The sequence below is a fragment of the Heptranchias perlo genome, chromosome 16 (genome assembly GCF_035084215.1).
Source record: "Heptranchias perlo isolate sHepPer1 chromosome 16, sHepPer1.hap1, whole genome shotgun sequence".
NCBI lineage: Eukaryota > Metazoa > Chordata > Chondrichthyes > Hexanchiformes > Hexanchidae > Heptranchias > Heptranchias perlo.
Genome location: NC_090340.1, coordinates 10290931 through 10309659, shown reverse-complemented (window position 1 = coordinate 10309659; position 18729 = coordinate 10290931). Strand labels below are relative to the sequence as shown.

The following is an 18729-nucleotide window of genomic DNA, read 5'->3' as shown; positions in this document are numbered from 1 at the left end:
TATGGGTGCGGCTCCCCATTGGGAGAGTGGAATTAACCCTTTAAAGTAACATTCCTTCTGCTCCGCCCTCGTATTTGGGGAGATAATCCAGCCCGTTTGTATTAAGGCGTTGGAAAACCTTCATTGGCCAGCTGAGTAGGAAAGCTGCATCCTCCGAAATGTAGCATCTTAACTTATGCTGTGGACAACTTTGTCAAATACATAGAAATAGACCACACGGTAACTGGCCATTCGGCCCAAGTAGTCTGTGTCAGCATTCGCCTTCCACATGAGCAAATAGTTCTAATCACATTTACCTGCCCTATTCCCGTACCCCTTCATCTCCTTTCCTACACCCACCTATACAATCTATTACTCAACGCTGACTCAACCACTAACCTTGGACGTGAATTCCACAGACTCATAACTCTGTGAATAAATTTCTCCTGCTCTCAGTTCTAAATCTCTTACATTTAATCTTCTATCTATGGCCCCTCATTCTTGACCCTTCAACTACTGGAAACAGTCTTCTTCGATCTACTGTCATATCTTTTTATATTCGGCAACAAAAAACCCACAATATTTTCTTTATATTTCTTCGTACCAGGTAGCATCCTAATGAATCTGTGTTGTATCCTCTCTAAAGCCTCAATATCCTTCCTATAGTGTACAGCCCAATACTGCACACAGTATTGTAACTGAGGTCTTTTTAAGGTTTTTATAGAGGCTCATCGATAGCTCTTTTATATTCAATAGCTCTTAATATTACACCTAAAATTCCATTACCTTTTTTCACAGCCTGATCAACCTGAGGTACTGCCTTTAATGCCCTGTGTACCTCTACCTCCAAATCCCTCTGTTCTTTCACAGCACCAAGCCTACTTCCATTCAGAGTTTAACGTTTTTTTACTAAAGTGTTTTTTGGAAGTTTAGGTAGGGCTTTCCAGCAGGCAGTATAATGTACGTGTTCATTATTCTCATCCTTGTGTTCAAATCCCTCCATGGCCTTGCCCCTCTCTATCTCTGTAATGTCCTCCAACCTTACAGCCCTCCGAGATCTCTGCGCTCCTTCAATTCCAGTCTCTTGTGCATCCCTGATTTCCTTCGCTCCGCCATTGGCGGCCCTGATCTCTCGAATTCTCTCCCTAATCCTCTCCGCCTCTCTACTTCTCTTTCCTCCTTCAAGTCGCTCCTTAAAACCTCTCTCTTTGACCTGTCCTAATATCTCCTTACGTGGCTCGATATCAATTTGATAATCGCTCCCGTGAAGCGCCTTGGGCTGTTTTATTATGGGACTTGAACCCATGACCTTCGGAGGATCTGCCACTACGCCAAGGGTGACAACACTAGTGCGCCATCTCAATCTGAACATTAGGTCGTAACCTGACGGTAGGGTGCTCAAACGGAGCACGAACAGAACGTTCTATCAGCCAGAGCAACGCACTTACCTGAGACGTCGATACGGGCGGGACACTCTGCCACCACCCAGTGATTCATGGGAGGAAGCTCCACCTGTCTCACGGAGATGAACCCACGCGCTGACATGACGGCCTGTCGGATCAGGATCTGCTCCGCCCCCTCATAGTGACGGGCGGCCCTCACTAGCAGGTCTGGTCTGCGGCACCCAGGAGAGAAAGCTGCGTCAATCGTTCGGCAGGAGTTAAATAAACAAGAGACAACCTGCTCCATAACCTGCTTCAAGGTGGTTTAGTCCACGGGCTTTCAAACGGGGGTTTGTGAGACCCTCAGATTTCTATCCCTCTGGAGCATTGAAACAGAAAATAGGAGCAGGAGTAGGCCATTCGGCCCTTCGAGCCTGCTCCGCCATTCAATATGAGCATGGCTGATCCTCTATCTCAAAACCATATTCCCGCTCTCTCCCCATACCCCTTGAGCCAGGTATGGTATCTCAAGAATTTTATATTAAATATATTTTTCTGTTTTGTTGCTGCAAACTAATAAAATAATAATTTTGTTTAAGACTCCAGTGTTTTCCTTGGAGCAGAGGACACTGTCCGTCGGGAGTTAGGGCGGGGGCCCCCCAGGAGTAGTTCAATATTTGTCCACACACTGGTTTAGCTCACCTCCACTAATCTTCGCTTGAGCTGAAAGCAGCACAATTGCTTACTAAAATAATCTTACTCCTCCGCTCACTCAGCTCACAGAGATACATGTACACACACACACAGACACGCACGGACATACGCACACAGACACGCACACAGACATACACACACACAGACATACACATAGACAGACACACACAATTACAGATATACAAAGACATACACAGATACACGCACACAGATATACACGCAGACATACACACAGACAGACATATACACACACACAGATGCATACACACATAGACACACACAGGTACACAGACGCAGACACACACAGATACATACACACAGGCACACACACACATGCAGAAATACTGGCTGTTTTGCTTTTGCTGAGGCTAAACGGTACCAGAGCTTGACTGTACCCTCTGATACCCTGTCTTACCCCCTATGCAAGTCTGCACTGAAGGGCCAAGAGAGACAGATATTTAGCATTGATTCACATCTCAATCATTTGTGAGTCCAATACAGGCGCTCAGCAGATAGTCTGCCATCCTTTCTGATCTGATAGCTCTCACTCATTAGACTCAAAGCTAAAGACTAGCCTCCACACACATTCAATCTCCATTCCCTGTGGGTCTTGGGCATGTTGATGGAAAGTGTATGTGCCTTTGCAGTGGAGCAGTGCTCCGCACAGTCACCAGCTGTCAGTCTTCATGTGCGAATCTATACGTTAGAAGGATGTGCTGATAGAGTGAGATGAAGTAGTGTGGGAGGAGGCACGTGTAGCACCAGCATAGACCAGTCGGGCTGAATGGCCTGTTTCTGTGCTGTAAATTCTAAGTAATTCTATGTGAACATTTCTATTAGCAGACTATGGGGGTGTCACAACAGAGCCTAATCCTGCCCACACCTGATGCCCACATGCCTACACATCTGCCACTGCTCAGGTATGGTGCTCATGAGCAGAAAGCTCTCATGTGCTGTGCCATAGGGGCTTTCTAGCTGAGACAGACAGCGTTATAATCAGCTCCAGCTGGGCAGACTCAACAAGACCATGGAACCGGTTATCCAGTAATTGGTTCATCCAAAAGGAAACTCCCCCCCCCCCCCACCTCACCTGTTCAGCCATTTCCCCCTCTCCTCCGTCAGCCTCTTCACTCCGAGGGCCACGTTCCCGCTTTCCAGCAGCCGGAAGGCGGCAGTCCATGCCCGATTGGCAGCGGGCCCACTCCGGAGCCCACCCTGCCCTCGGGCCATGCAGCCCAAGACGTCGGCGACACAGGCAAGAGTGCGGGCAGCCACTCCCAGGTCCTCGGTGGTGGAAGCCACTGTAAACAATGAGAAGAGATATTACAATACTCAGCAAAACCAGCGCACGCTCACCGGGACTGAAATTCAACCGGGCGGTGATCTCAAACGCCTGCTAGTGAATGGGCCGCCAGCTATTCACCCCGTGTATAATGGGCGGCTGATCCGCCACCCCCAGTTTGTGCTCCTATTGAGCGTTGAATTTCACCCCTAGAACCTGTAAAGTTCCCAACGGGCCAGCAATAAGCAGACGCTTGGGAGAACCTGTGTCAGTTGTGTTTATATGGGGTGCATTTCCTTCCCCCTTCCCCTTGTGGATCTCCCACATCACATACTACTTCTGCCCAAGACAATGGATTGCAGACCCGCTACTAGATCATTCCAGATCAACGGAGCCAACATGTACACAAGTTTGATCAGTGAATTACCCGTCTCAGTCACCTGGATCCTTTAATATTTAAAGGATCCTTAAAGAACTTGCATTGATATAGTGCATTTCATGACTTCGGACGTCTCAAAGCGCTTTACAGCCTATGAAGTGCATTTGAAGTGTAGTCACTGTTGTAATGTAGGAAATGAGGCAGCCAATTTTCGCACAGCAAGATCCCATAAACAGCAATGTGATAATGGTCAGATAATCTGTTTTAGTGCTGTTGGTTCAGTGATAAATATTGGCCAGGATACTGGGCAGAACTCCCCTGCTCTGCTTCGGAATAGTACTGTGAGATCTTTTACATCCATCTGAGGGGGCAGACGGGGTCTTGGTTTAACGTCTCATCCGAAGAACGGCACCTCTGACAGTGCAGCACTCCCTCAGTACTGCACCAGGGAGTGTTAGCCTGGATTATGGGCTTAAGTCTCTGGGGTGGAGCTTGAACCCACGGCCTTCTGCCAAAGAAAAATCTACAAGCTGCAAATAGGTTTCCAGTTTATACCGACCCGTAAGAAAGATGCTTCTCACCTGTGTCGAGGGTGTTGAGTATCTGTTGGTCATGCCCCTCACAGACTGCCGCCCTGATCAGAGGCCAGAGACTGTTGTCTTTGCGAGCGAGCAGCGTGCTCTGTAGTTTGCGCTGCGCCCGAGTGAGGAACAGTTGCTGTCGCCAGGCGAGCTCGGCCTGCTGGTCCAGGCAGCTCAGGACCTCCTTCATCGACATGCGCCAGGCGGAGTGCCACTTCTTCACATGCTGTCCTCTCTCCGATCCGAGGAACCACAGCACGTCACCCATGCTGATGGGTTCGAATGCGTGGAAGACTGGGAAGAGCTGAGCGTTGAGCAGGCACTGGTCATCTTCGAGGGTACCGGGATTCCAGACATCATCTTTCCTATGAAAAGCAGAGTCTTTCATTGTTCCTTTACATTCTCTCACATGCCACTTGCTGGCTCGGGGAGGGGGAGAGTGGGCCTGTGCCCAGGCCTCTGTCCAGACCATTCTGTAACTATCTCCTCCAAGCCCACAAAGACCAGCCAGGATGATGTTTTCTCTGATTACCCCTCCTCTCTGTCAGTGACTGTCTGGCTCTACTTGGTGCATCCCTCTGGTGATATGGCAAGAATAAGAACCTTACTGCACAGGAGAATAGGTACAATTCCCTTACGTAGGAACCTAGGAATTGCTAGACGAGAAAAGACTGCGGTCCATCTAGTTCAGCTGCCTAGGCCCTAAGATCTGGAATTCCCACCCGAAATCTCTCCGCCTCTCTTCCTTTAAGTCGACCCTTAAAACCTCTCTCTTTGACGAAGCTTTTAGTCACCTGTTCTAATAGGTCATGTGGCTCGGTGTCAAATTTTGTCTGATTATGCTCCTGTGAAGCGTTAAGGGCGCTATATAAATGCAAGTTGTTGTAATTCACCTTCTACTATCCCGGTAGTCACATGATACAATGATAATGGAGTTGTTGGCTAATCATAGCAATTGATCTCTATCAATAAATATACAATAGACCCCGACACAGGGCGAGGAAAACCCGGGTTATTGGGGGGGTCAGACCGGCAATCGGGAGGGAGGGGGGAATCGGGATAAATCGTGGGGTTGGAGGAAGAGGGATGGTCAATCCCAGCAGGAGATTTGCTTGAGGGGTCGGGGGGGGGGGGGGTTAAAACTCCCCCATTGTTTCTGCAGATTGGTTTTGAATTTATCCCCCTTCAAGTGCAGGCCGTGTCGGGACAAGGTGAAACAGCTGATCATGGTCTATATTATCCTGTTTTTAGGATTTTAGTCCCTTTAAAATCCTAAAAACAGCAATCTTCTCACCTCACAACCTTCTCTTTCCCATGATGTGGAGATGCCGGTGATGGACTGGGGTGGACAAATGTAAGGAGTCTGACAACACCAGGTTATAGTACAACAGCTTTATTTGAAATCACAAGCTTTCGGAGCTTTTAGAATCATAGAAGTTTACAACATGGAAACAGGCCCTTTGGCCCAACGTGTCCATGTCGCCCAGTTTATACCACTAAGCTAGTCCCAATTGCCTGCACTTGGCCCATATCCCTCTATACCCATGTAACTGTCCAAATGCTTTTTAAAAGACAAAATTGTACCCGCCTCTACTACTGCCTCTGGCAGCTCGTTCCAGACACTCACCACCCTTTGAGTGAAAAAATTGCCCCTCTGGACCCTTTTGTATCTCTCCCCTCTCACCTTAAATCTATGCCCCCTCGTTATAGACTCCTCTACCTTTGGGAAAAGATTTTGACTATCTACCTTATCTATGCCCCTCATTATTTTATAGACTTCTATAAGATCACCCCTAAACCTCCTACTCTCCAGGGAAAAAAGTCGCAGTCTATCCAACCTCTCCCTATAAGTCAAACCATCAAGTCCCGGTAGCATCCTAGTAAATCTTTTCTGCACTCTTTCTAGCTTAATAATATCCTTTCTATAATAGGGTGACCAGAACTGTACACAGTATTCCAAGTGTGGCCTTACTAATGTCTTGTACAACTTCAACAAGACATCCCAACTCCTGTATTCAATGTTCTGACCAATGAAACCAAGCATGCTGAATGCCTTCTTCACCACCCTATCCACCTGTGACTCCACTTTCAAGGAGCTATGAACCTGTACTCCTAGATCTCTTTGTTCTATAATTCTCCCCAACGCCCTACCATTAACGGAGTAGGTCCTGGCCCGATTTGATCTACCAAAATGCATCACCTCACATTTATCTAACTTAAACTCCATCTGCCATTCATCGGCCCACTGGCCCAATTTATCAACATCCCGTTGCAATCCGAGATAACCTTCTTCACTGTCCACAATGCCACCAATCTTGGTGTCATCTGCAAACTTACTAACCATGCCTCCTAAATTCTCATCCAAATCATTAATATAAATAACAAATAACAGCGGACCCAGCACCGATCCCTGAGGCACACCGCTGGTCACAGGCCTCCAGTTTGAAAAACAACCCTCTACAACCACCCTCTGTCTCCTGTCGTCAATCCAATTTTGTATCCAATTGGCTACCTCACCTTGGATCCCGTGAGATTTAACCTTATGTAACAACCTACCATGCGGTACCTTGTCAAAGGCTTTGCTAAAGTCCATGTAGACCACGTCTACTGCACAGCCCTCATCTATCTTCTTGGTTACCCCTTCAAAAAACTCAATCAAATTCGTGAGACATGATTTTCCTCTCACAAAATCATGCTGACTGTTCCTAATCAGTCCCTGCCTCTCCAAATGCCTGTAGATCCTGTCTCTCAGAATACCCTCTAACAACTTACCCACTACAGATGTCAGGCTCACCGGTCTGTAGTTCCCAGGCTTTTCCCTGCCACCCTTCTTAAACAAAGGCACAACATTTGCTACCCTCCAATCTTCAGGCACCTCACCTGTAGCTGTCAATGATTCAAATATCTCTGCTGGGGGACCCGCAATTTCCTCCCTAACCTCCCCATAACGTCCTGGGATACATTTCATCAGGTCCCGGAGATTTATCTACCTTGATGCGCGTTAAGACTTCCAGCACCTCCCTCTCTGTAATATGTACACTCCTCAAGACATCACTATTTATTTCCCCAAGTTCCCTAACATCCATGCCTTTCTCAACCGTAAATACCGATGTGAAATATTCATTTAGGATCTCACCCATCTCTTGTGGTTCCGCACATAGATGACCTTGTTGATCCTTAAGAGGCCCTACTCTCTCCCTAGTTACTCTTTTGCCCTTTATGTATTTGTAGAAGCTCTTTGGATTCTCCTTTGCCTTATCTGCCAAAGCAATCTCATGTCCCCTTTTTGCTCTCCTGATTTCTCTCTTAACTCTACTCCTGCAATCTCTATACTCTTCAAGGGATCCACTTGATCCCAGCTGTGTATGCATGTCATATGCCTCCTTCTTCTTTCTGACTAGGGCCTCAATCTCCCGAGTCATCCAAGGTTCCCTACTTCTACCAGCCTTGCCCTTCACTTTATAAGGAATGTGCTTACCCTGAACCCTGGTTAACACACTTTTGAAAGCCTCCCACTTACCAGACGTCCCTTTGCCTGCCAACAGACTCTCCCAATCAACTTCTGAAAGTTCCTGTCTAATACCATCAAAATTGGCCTTTCTCCAATTTAGAATTTTAACTTTTGGGCCAGACCTATCATTCTCCATAGCTATCTTAAAACTAATGGAATTATGATCACTGGTCCCAAAGTGATCCCTCACTAACACTTCTGTCACCTGCCCTTCCTTATTTCCCAAGAGGAGGACAAGTTTTGCCCCCTCTCTAGTCAGGCCATCCACATACTGAATGAGAAATTCCTCCTGAATACACTCAACAAATTTCTCTCCAGGACCCCTAATGCTATGGCTGTCCCAGTCAAGCCCGATCCTATCAACATCCAACATCCACATTCATGGACCTCCACTCTGCCATCCTGGCTAACCTCAACTAACTTAGAGCAAACTAGGGATTGAACTAGTACCTTCTGGTCTGTATGGCTTTAGTACTGTTCTCGACAGTCCCTTTACCCATTACCTTGTCCTGGGGCCGATATAGTCTCAGGAGGTCGAAGTCTTTGGAATGAAGAAAAGCTCCAAGTTTGGGTTTGGATTCTGGCCACTTGCATTTTACGGAGCCCCTAATCCTTATCCCTATTTACTCTCGTTTGCAGGACTGGAATAAGTGCACTGAACATCGGAACATAGCAACAAGAGTAGGCCGTTCAACCCCTCTAGCCTGTTTGGCTATTCAATTAGATCATGTATCTTAACCCTATTTACCCGCCTTGGTTCTATAACCCTTAATACTCTTACCTAACAAAAATCTATCAATCTCAGTTTTGAAATTTTCAATTGACCCCCAGCCTCAACAGCTTTTTGAAGGAGAGAGTTGCAGATTTCCACTACTCTTTTTGTGAAGAAGTGTTTCCTGACATCACCCCTAGCTCTAATTTTAAGGTTATATCCCCTTGTTCTGGACTCTCCCACCAGAGGAATTAGTTTCTTCACATCTACCCCACTGCAGCACTTCAGTGAGGAATTGCACTGGTCTTAAACAGTCAGATATCAGATGACTCAGACACTTCCTCCTTTTTTAAAATCGGGGCTACATTCCTTCTATTTTTCTCATTATTTTCTTCTCAGTCCCCTTGGGCCATCTACCCAATGATCAGGCAAACTCCCCTCCCCCCAGCCCAGGCCTCCGCCAAGGTCGGTCTGGACTCACCACCAGGAGGTGAGTGAGAAAAGCCTGTGAAGGTCTCTCTCTGATTCTCTCCTCCTGCCTTGGGGGAAGCACCTGGCCTTCACTTGACACTTCACCAAGGCAGCATGGGCGAGATAGGGAACTTAGCAGGGTGAGGGATCCCTGTTGGGCACCCCCTCTCCCTGTAATTGAGGGGACCAAAGATATATTTAAATCAGGAGGGAACACTGAGAATACAAACCTATTGGATTAATACCCATCTTCCAGCCAACGCAAAGAAAACCTTTTAGATTAAAACGAATAGACCTCCAATGGCTCAGCAGGTTTAATCAATGAGTAGTTGAGCCATTTGGATCAAGAAGGTTTGATTCCCAGTCTGTGCTGAGCTAGCTGATCTCATCCAAGGGACAGTAAGGGGACTACAATGGCCTCAGCGCCCTGTGGTCAGGGGGGAAACTAGATCAAGATCCCTTCTCCTGATCGCTATCCAGTGACTCCAGGTGGGACATGGACCACGATCAGGACAATGACCAGGACCTGAATCGGAACCATGACCAGGACCTGAACCGGAACCATGACTGGAGCCAGGACCAGGATCAGCTGTGCTGCCCACTATGGCTACTTGTGTGAGGTACTGGAGGGCACCTGTGAAACTGAACTCCACCAAGGAGTCAACAAATTGTCGGAGTGGAAGGGGCGTGCGGAGGGAAGAACATATATGGAAGGAAAAAAAAAGTTAATTAAAATAAATATTTTGCCAGTGGTCGGTGAATTGCTTTCCTGGCCTGTGTCAAGTCTCTGGCAGCCAGAATCAAATGGTAGTCTTTCCCACCGCTGACAGCGAGCTCCTCCCTTGATGGAATGCAGCCTTTCTTTGTCAGGTTGTCAGGCTCAGACCTGAACGGGGAAAGAACAGTAACTCGGGTCTCTCGTGCACCAGTCTCAGGTCTCCCAAACTTGCGACCTCTACCACCTAGAAGGACAAGGGCAGCAGGTGCATGGGAACAACACCACCTCCACGTTTCCCTCCGAGTCACACACCATCCTGACTTGGACATCTATCACCATTCCTTCATCATCGCGGGGTCAAAATCCTGGAACTCCCTACCCAACAGCACTGAGAGCACCTTCACTGCACGGATTGGAGTGGTTCAAGAAGGCGGCCCACCACCACCTTCTCAGGGGCAACTAGGGGTGGGCAAATAATACAGGACTTGCCGGCAACACCATGTCCCAAGAATGAAATTTTAAAAAGTTACGGAATACAATTGGTAGCACCTCATCTCCAGTCACCATTAACCACGATATGCTGTTTGCCACAAAGAACCGAACGGAGAGAGACATTTAAGGGTAAGGTTAGGGAGACCCTGCGTTACTGGTGGGCATTGCACTCAGTCAGCACATACTGGAAAATTACAGGTGGGTTGCTGGTGGTTTTCCAACGTGAGCGCAGTGCAGGGCCTCTCAAAATCCCAGTTAGGAGCTCAGTGGGTGAAGGCACTGCCCGGGTGGAACTGAACCTGAAACGGGCCCAGGTTTGAGCCCTGGTCTGTATTTTGTTCGCTACGTTTGACCTCAATGCCACTGGGCTGGAGAGAAAATCAGTCAGGGTTCCTGCTCCAGATCACGATCCAGTGATTCCTGCAGCAAATATTTAAGGTAATTGGCAAAAGAACCAGAGTGGAGATGAGAATTTTTTTTACGCAGCGAATTGTTATGATCTGGAATGCACTGCCTGAAAGGGTGGTGGAAGCAGATTCAATAATAACTTTCAAAAGGGAATTGGATAAATACTTGAAGAGGGAACATTTGCAGGGCTATGGGGAAAGAGCTGGGGAAGTGGGACTAATTGGATAGCTCTTTCAAAGAGCCGGAAGAGGTACGATGGGCCGAATGGCCTCCTTCCCTGCTGTATCATTCAATGATTCTACCCGTGGAACCTTTGACGCTGTTTCCAAACAAAACGCGGCAAACAAGCGAACACATGGGTCAGTCTTACTTGATTCCCGTCCGTTCAAAGAACTCGGACCACGGAACGTTCAGGAAGGTCGAGGAGTCATTGGTGAAGGGGGCCTGTAAGAGAGATCACAAAGTATGATTAGTTCCCTGGTTAAGATCAGTTAGGGACAGGCAAAGGGAATGGTCAATGACATGTTCAGAAAGGGCTGGACTTGTATTCAGCCAGGTGAGTTCTTACAAATCCAAAGGTGAAATATTAAAGGGGATTGCGATTTGTTAAAGGTAGGGTGCCACCTTTAGCCACATCCCAAACTGGGGCAACTAAGCCATTGGACTTCAGTTCCAAGAGTGTAGTTTCCATTCTGCACCACTATCACTCTCATTAACATCTTACTGACTGCATCTCAGGTTCATGACTGTGTTAAAATAGCACAAATAGGAATTTGAAGGGAATGGATTAACCAGTATACCGGGAATTGCCCCCTTTATGTTTTACTTACTGCTGATGGAAATTAATTGAAAGCCCAGTAACTAACTCCTCTACATCGCAAGACACAGAAGTGGGGAAAAATTGACTTCTCTTTTAAAAGCCAGAAATTGCCACAGAACGCACTAAAATTAAAGGGGGTGAAACTCCTTTTGGGCGGTATCGCAAAACAGGCAATAGCGAATCGGCAGTCTGTTTTACATCCCACCCCCATGGTCCCGTCCATAACCAGACAGATGGCAACACTAATTAATGGGCTATCATGAACTCTAAATACACCGTCGAATGTGTGCCCCTATTAACAGGCTGTGGGTGCAAAACAATACTGCTTTAACGCAGCAGTGTGTATTATCTACAGGATACACTGCAGCAACTCGCTGAGGCTTCTTCGACTGCACCTCCCAAACTCACGACCTCCACCACCTAGAAGGACAAGGGCAGCAGGTGCGCGGGAACACTACCACCTCCAAGTTCCCCTCCGAGTCACACACCATCCCGACTTGGACATATTGCATTTCCTTCATCGTCGCTGGGTCAAAATCCTGGCACTCCCTTCCTAACCACACTGTGGGAGAACCTTCACCACACGGACTGCAGCGGTTCAAGGAGAAGGCCCACCATCACCTTCTCAAGGGCAATTAGGGATGGGCAATAAATGCTTGCCTCGCCAGCGACGCCCACATCCAGCAGTAACTGGGATGGTTCAATTAACCTCAGCAATCCAGGACGGGGATAGGGGGGAAAATTAACTTCCGGGGTTTCCTCTCCTTGTCATTATCGAGAGACCCCCGATTGTAATAGATGGGAATGTTGGAGAAGGACAGGATTGGGCTCAGCTGTGATGCTCTTCATGATTGAACGGCCCACTGACTCTTACTGTTTCAGCTCACGCAGATGAACCTGGGTAAGGTGCCAGAGAGCAGCTGGTATCGATGGGACTGTGCACCAGCGAGAAGTAGCTCCTTTGGGGGAGAAGGTGAGGGGGAATCTACAAAATAAACATGGACAATGTAGTACATACATTGGACCGGTCCTAATGTGGAGCACCATGAGATGGGTTGGGCAGATAGGAGAGAGAAGATAATATCAGGACATGCGCCAGGCTGTGGAAATATGGCTTGAACAAGCTGGGTGATAAGGGAGCTCCTGACGGCCCAATGTGTGCTGTAGTACTGAGATACACTGACCCGTACACCAGGCAGGGAAACACTGCTAAACAAACAGCTCAGAGAATAAAATCAATGGTCAACGATAATTCAGGGAAAATGAAACAATTGGTCTTCATATCTTGTGGGGTATGGCACAGCAGTGTAAGTTTTCACACAAGGCCAAGAGGAGAAACTGGGCATTTTGTAATGGGCAAGGATAACAAAGGGCTCTGATTGGTTGACAACCGGTAAAAGTCCCTCCCCCAATCAGTAGACATTTTTACTGGTCCTCAGGACCTTCCACTGATCAGAGTCGGAGAGGCTGCACCGAAGGTAAGTTCATTACGAATGGCAACAGAAATTAAATGAACATATATTAAAAAATGTAAGTTAGCACTTTGTGTGTGAGAGTGAACAGTGGTATTGTGAGCTGGATGATAGCGGGATCCATGTGATGTGTACTTCAAAGACAAGATTCTTTCCCCTCGGATTCTGTCCCCTCTGCCTCCTCAAGGTGCCACCCCCTTGCTGGACTGTGGTCCTACTGGCACGGAAGCCTTTCCAAACCTCATCCATGTATGTGCCTGGAAAGTGAGTGCCAGCAGGTTAGCAGACCATGGAAGGCATCACAATCCTGTCCTCAAGCAATATGCACGCATGGACAAAAATGTCCGAAGTTCGAGACAATTTGGCACTAAACTGGTCACAGGAGTGCGAGAGTTGGAAATGCCACCTTTGGTGCAGTAGGGGGCATTCTTCTGAAGTTGGGGCTGAGGCAGATTGCTGGAGAGAGTGGAGGGAACTTCACTCTGCATCTTACTGGACTATACCTGGTACTGAATGTCATAAACACTGAAATCCTACATCCCAAACACTGCAGGATTCCCTGGGGTACAGTTAATAAAGTTAGTAACTGACTAGCAAGTACTATACCTGTAGCTCATCTTGGCGTCCCATGATGCTGAAAATCTTCAGTTTCAGGCCCCTCAGCCTGATGTAGTGTCCCTGGAGGATTACATCACACAGCTGGTACTGTCGGAGCACTGCTGACGACATCAGATCCACTCCCGAAAGAAGACAACCGGAGCTTAAGTGAATGGACCCCTGGCAAACGAAGACCAGAGAAAGGAACATCCTTCAGAGCCTCAGTGAAAACCACAGTCTCGATATCATAACCTAATCACCAGTTTAGTACCGGACCCTATTTTTAATGTGTCCTTTTCATGTTATTTGTTGTCTCATTCCCCCCGTTCCTTTGCTTTTTTCCTCCCCTTTCCCGAAGGTGCAGAATCATGCTGTGATATAGTTCTGTATGTGTTATAGGCCTCCCAGCACCTCACCGATATGGACATCCTCCATGTGTGAACTCGAGCTGAGGGTCAACAAACTGTCCGACCCCAGGGAGAGAGGGGAGCGTCACAACCAAGCCTCGTCCTGCCTTCAAGCACCTGCACTTTTCAGCAAGAGTTACTGGTCAGCAATGAGGAGCAGGAGCCCTGGCTGATTTCTCCTCTCCCTTCCCTAGGGGTACTGAGGCCAACTGTAACGCTTCTAGAAGGGTTCAAGTTCCACTCCAGAGACTTGTGCACATAATCCAGGTTGACACTTCCCAGTGAAATACTGAGGGAGTGCTGCCGTCTTTCGGATGAGATGTTAAACCGAGGCACCGTCTGCCCTCTCAGGTGGATGTAAAAGATAACATGGCATTATTTCGAAGAGGTGCAGGCGAATTCGCCCTGATGTCCTGGCCAATATTTGTCCCTCAATCAACATCACTAAAAGAGATTATCTGGTCATTAACACATTGCTGTTTGTGGGATCTTGCTGTGTGCAAATTGGCTGCTGCATTTCCTAAATTACAACAGTGATTACACTTCAAAAGTACTTCATTAACTGTAAAGTGCTTTGGGACGTCCTGAGGTCGTGGAAGGAGCTATAGAAATGTAAGTTCTTCATTTCTTTATAATGTCACCCAGGCTGAGATCAACCAAACCAGCACAGACCGGGGATCAAAGACTGTGGCCTTCTGGTCTACGAGGCTCAGTACCACACTGGCTGGTGCATTTACCTACTCAGCTACTGGAGAGAAGACTGTTGTGTCTTTCACTTACAATATTTTCTCCTCTTTACCCACAGGGCCTCCCTGTGTCCTGTATCATCTACAGCCATAATGGAGAGTGATCTTATCCCTCCTTGCTGCTTCGAGATCACCATTAGGAGGTGCTCAATAATGGTCTTGAAAGAGGCTCCTTCATTTTTACCCTGCAGCCTGTAGGGAAGCATGGGCCCTTCCCTTAGCGCAGAGATCTTGGAGGGTTGTTGAGCTGGAGGAGGTTACAGAGATAGGGAGGGGCGAAGCCATGGAGGGATTTGAACATAAAGATGAGAATTTTAAAATCGAGGTGTTGCCGGAAAAGGAGCCAATGCAGATCAGTGAGCACAGGGGTGATGGGTGAACTGGACTTGGTGCGAGTTAGGATATGGGCAGCAGTGTTTTAGATGAGCTCAAGTTTATGAAGGGTGAAAGATGGGAGGCCGGCCAGGAAAGCATTGGAATAGTCGAGTCTGGAGGTAACAAAGGCATGGATGAGGGTTTCAGCAGCAGATGAGCTGAGGCAGGGGTGGAGACGGGCGATGTTACGGAGGTGGAAGTAGGCGGTCTTGGTGATGGAGCGGATATGGGGTCGGAAGCTCAGCTCAGGGTCAAATAGGAGGTCAAAGCTGCAAACGGTCTGGTTCAGCCTCAGACAGTGGCCAGGGAGAGAGATGGAGTTGGTGGCTAGGGAATGGAGTTTGTGGCGGGGACCGAAGACAATGGCTTCGGTATTCCCAATATTTAATTGGAGGAAATTTCTGCTCATCCAGTAATGGATGTCAGACAAGCAGTTTGTGAAAATGGGGTGGATTCAACCCCTCTCCAATCTTCCGTCCCTGGGGAGGCAACTCCCCCGGGCTCGACCCTCCCTCGGGAGACATGGGTCTGGTTGGCATTCGACTTCTCGTGGGCCTGCTTCCCCGTACAGTCCAAGTCTCAGGGTGGAGCTGTCCAAGTGTCAGTAAATCCCCCGCTGGGTTTGGATCTACTGCAAGATTATGTCTCGGATGTAACTGTGGTTTGCTTGAATTTCTGCCAGTCTCAGTTAGCTTGGAAAGCAGGACTAGGGAGCTGGACACTGGGTTTAGCACTTCTAAGTTTGTTGGAGGTCAACTACTGAAAATGGAAGTAACGTTTTTTTTGATCCAGAGAAGCATGGGAGATGGTTTCAAGGGAACGAGTGGAGTGCAGATAACTCAAGGTCTTGAATCTCTTGTCACAATCCTCAAGCAGCAGAGGAGCTGCTTCCATTAAAGACTAATTCATCTAACTGACTTCTTTGAATTCTTTTTCCTTGCCAAAGTTCTCCTCTCATGAAAAAAATGGAAGATTTGCACTTTTATAAGGCCTTTCACCACCTCAGGATGTCCCAAGATGCTTAACATCCAATGAAGAACTTTTGAAGCGTGATCACTGTTGCAATATAGGAAACGCGGCAGTCAGTTTGCAAACAGCAAGGTCCCACAAACAGCAATAAGATAATGACCTGATAATCTATTTTAGTGATGTTGATTGAGGGATAAATATTGGCCAGGACACCGGGAGAACTCCTCTGCTCTTCGAATAGTGCCATGAGATCTTTTAAGTCCACCTGAGAGGGTAGAAGAGGCCTCAGTTTAACGTTTCACATGAAACGCGGCACCTCCGACAGTGCAGGAGTTGACCTCTCAATATGACATGCACCTGCAGGCGCCAGGCACCCTTTGGTACCTTACCTCAAAAGGGCGTTATTCCCATTGGAGCCACGACAATGGGTTGGCAAGGTCGATGATCACAGGGGCCATCACATCTGAGCCCCCTCCTACCCTCACTCAATGTCCACGCACTTGCACTTTCCACCAGAGCTCAGTGGATTGGAATAAGCAGTAGAAGCTCTGGCCGATTTTCGCTCTAACCCAGGAATAATACAGAATGGCAGCGTCCTTACGGACTGAGGCCAGCTAACCGAGCACAAAGCTCAGACCTTCCTGGTCTCCATGGCTCAGCTAATGACTGGATAAATTCACTCAGCCTCGTGAAGAAATCCTTCAAACCAGGCTCCCAGATTGGTGGCCCCTAGAGCCAGCTAGGACAAGATACTGTCATCCTTTACATTCCAAATTTATTAGAGTTTTTTGAGGATGTAACTAGCAGTGTAGATAAAGGGGAACCAGTGAATGTTGTATATTTGGATTTCCAAAAGGCATTCGATAAGGTGCCACATAAAAGGTTGTTACACAAGATAAGGGCTCATGGGATTAGGGGTAATATATTAACGTGGATAGAGGATTGGTTAATGGACAGAAAACAGAGAGTAGGATTAAACGGGTCATTTTCAGGTTGTCAGGCTGTAACTAGTGGGGTACCTCAAGGATCGGTGCTTGGGCCTCAGCTATTTACAATCTATATTAATGACTTAGATGAAGAGACCGAGTGCAATGTATCCAAGTTTGTTGACGATACAAAGCTAGGTGGGAAAGTAAGCTGTGAGGAGGACACAAAGAGCCTGCAAAGGGATATAGACAGGTTAAGTGAGTGGGCAAGAAGGTGGCAGATGGAGTATAATGTGGGGAAATGTGAGGTTATTCAATTTGGTAGAAAGAATATTTTTTAAATGGGAGAAAATATTAAATGTTGGTGTCCAGAGAGACTTGGATGTCCTGGTATAAGAAACACAAAAAGTTAGCTTGCAGGTACAGCAAGCAATTAGGAAAGCAAATGGTACGTTGGCCTTTATTGTAAAGGGGTTGGAGTACAAGAGTAAGGAAGTCTTACTACAATTGTACATGGATTTGATGAGACCTCACCTGGAGTACTGCGTATAGGTTTGGTCTCCTTATCCAAGGAAGGATAAACTTGCCTTAGAGGCGGCGCAACGAAGGTTCAATAGATTAATTCCTGGGATGAGAGGGTTGTCCTATGAGGAAAGGTTGAGTAGAATGGACCTATAGTCTCTGGAGTTTAAAAGAATGAGAGGGCTTAACAGGTAGATGCTGAGATGCTGTTTCCCATGGCTGGAGAGTCGAGAACTTGGGCGCATTGTTGCAGGATAAGGAGTCGGCTATTTAAGACTGAGATGAGGAGGAATTTCTTCACTCAGAGGGTTGTGAATCTTTGGAATTCTCTACCCCAGAGGGTTGTGGATGCTGAGTCTTCAAATATATTCAAGGCTGAGACAGATAGATTTTTGGACTCTAGGGCAATCAAGGGATATGGGGATCGGGCAGGAAAGTGGAGTTGAGGTTGAAGATCAGCCATGATTTGATTGAATGGCGGAGCAGGCTCGAGGGGCCGTATGGCCTATTCCTGCTCCTATTTCCTATGTTCTATGTTCTTATCCTTGCAGTCTAGGCTCGGTTTGACCCGTCCCAGAGGTGAAAGGTCAGTTGACTAGCTAACTGCACCAGTGTGTTCTATTTTAGCAAACAATTAGCAGAATCTTATACTTCCCACGCTTTCTTTGTCATTTCCTCACTTAATAGTTCTGATCTCCATATACAGAAAGGATCTAGAGGCACTGGAGAAAGTGCAAAAAAGATTTACAAGGATGATATCAGGACTGAGAGGGTAAACTATCAGGGAAGACTGAACAGGCTGGAGCTTTTTTCTCTAGAAAAAAGACTGTGAGGTGACCTGAGAGAGGTCTTTAAAATCATGAAAGGGTTTGATAGGGTAGACGTAGAGAAGAAGTTTTCACTTGCGGGGGAGTCCAAAACTAGGCGCCATGAATATAAGATGGTCACTAATAAATCCAATAGGAATTCAGGAGAAACTTCTTTACCTAGAGAGTGGTTAGAATGTGGAACTCGCTACCACATGGAGTGGTTGAGGCAAATAGCATAAATGCATTTAAGGGGAAGCTCGATAAACACATGAGGGAGAAAGGAATAGAAGGATATGTTAATAGGGTGAGATGAAGTAGGGAGGGAGGAGGCTCGTGTGGAGCATAAACACCGGCATAGACCAGTTGAGCTGAATGGCCTGTTTGTGCTGTAAATTCTATGTAATTTAAATATATGTGAGTAAATACAGAATGAAATAACTGGGGACTTACAGAAGAT

The 18729-nt window shown here is 47.2% G+C and overlaps 1 protein-coding gene across 3 annotated transcripts in view; it reads right to left on the bottom strand.

Moving 5' to 3' along the window:
• LOC137333482 (L-fucose kinase) overlaps positions 1-18729 on the bottom strand; it is a 319569-nt gene that overhangs the window by 17334 nt on the left and 283506 nt on the right. For all 3 annotated transcript variants that reach the window (XR_010965901.1, XM_067997639.1, XM_067997640.1), the window contains exons 13-17: positions 13528-13698; positions 11000-11073; positions 4318-4682; positions 3166-3376; positions 1428-1594 (exon numbers count right to left, since the gene is read on the bottom strand). Coding sequence is in view for 2 of the 3 variants with exons in the window: in XM_067997639.1 (XP_067853740.1) it covers positions 1428-1594; positions 3166-3376; positions 4318-4682; positions 11000-11073; positions 13528-13698 (988 nt within the window). In the remaining variant the exon portion in view is untranslated. The remainder of the gene's footprint in view (positions 1-1427; positions 1595-3165; positions 3377-4317; positions 4683-10999; positions 11074-13527; positions 13699-18729) is intronic.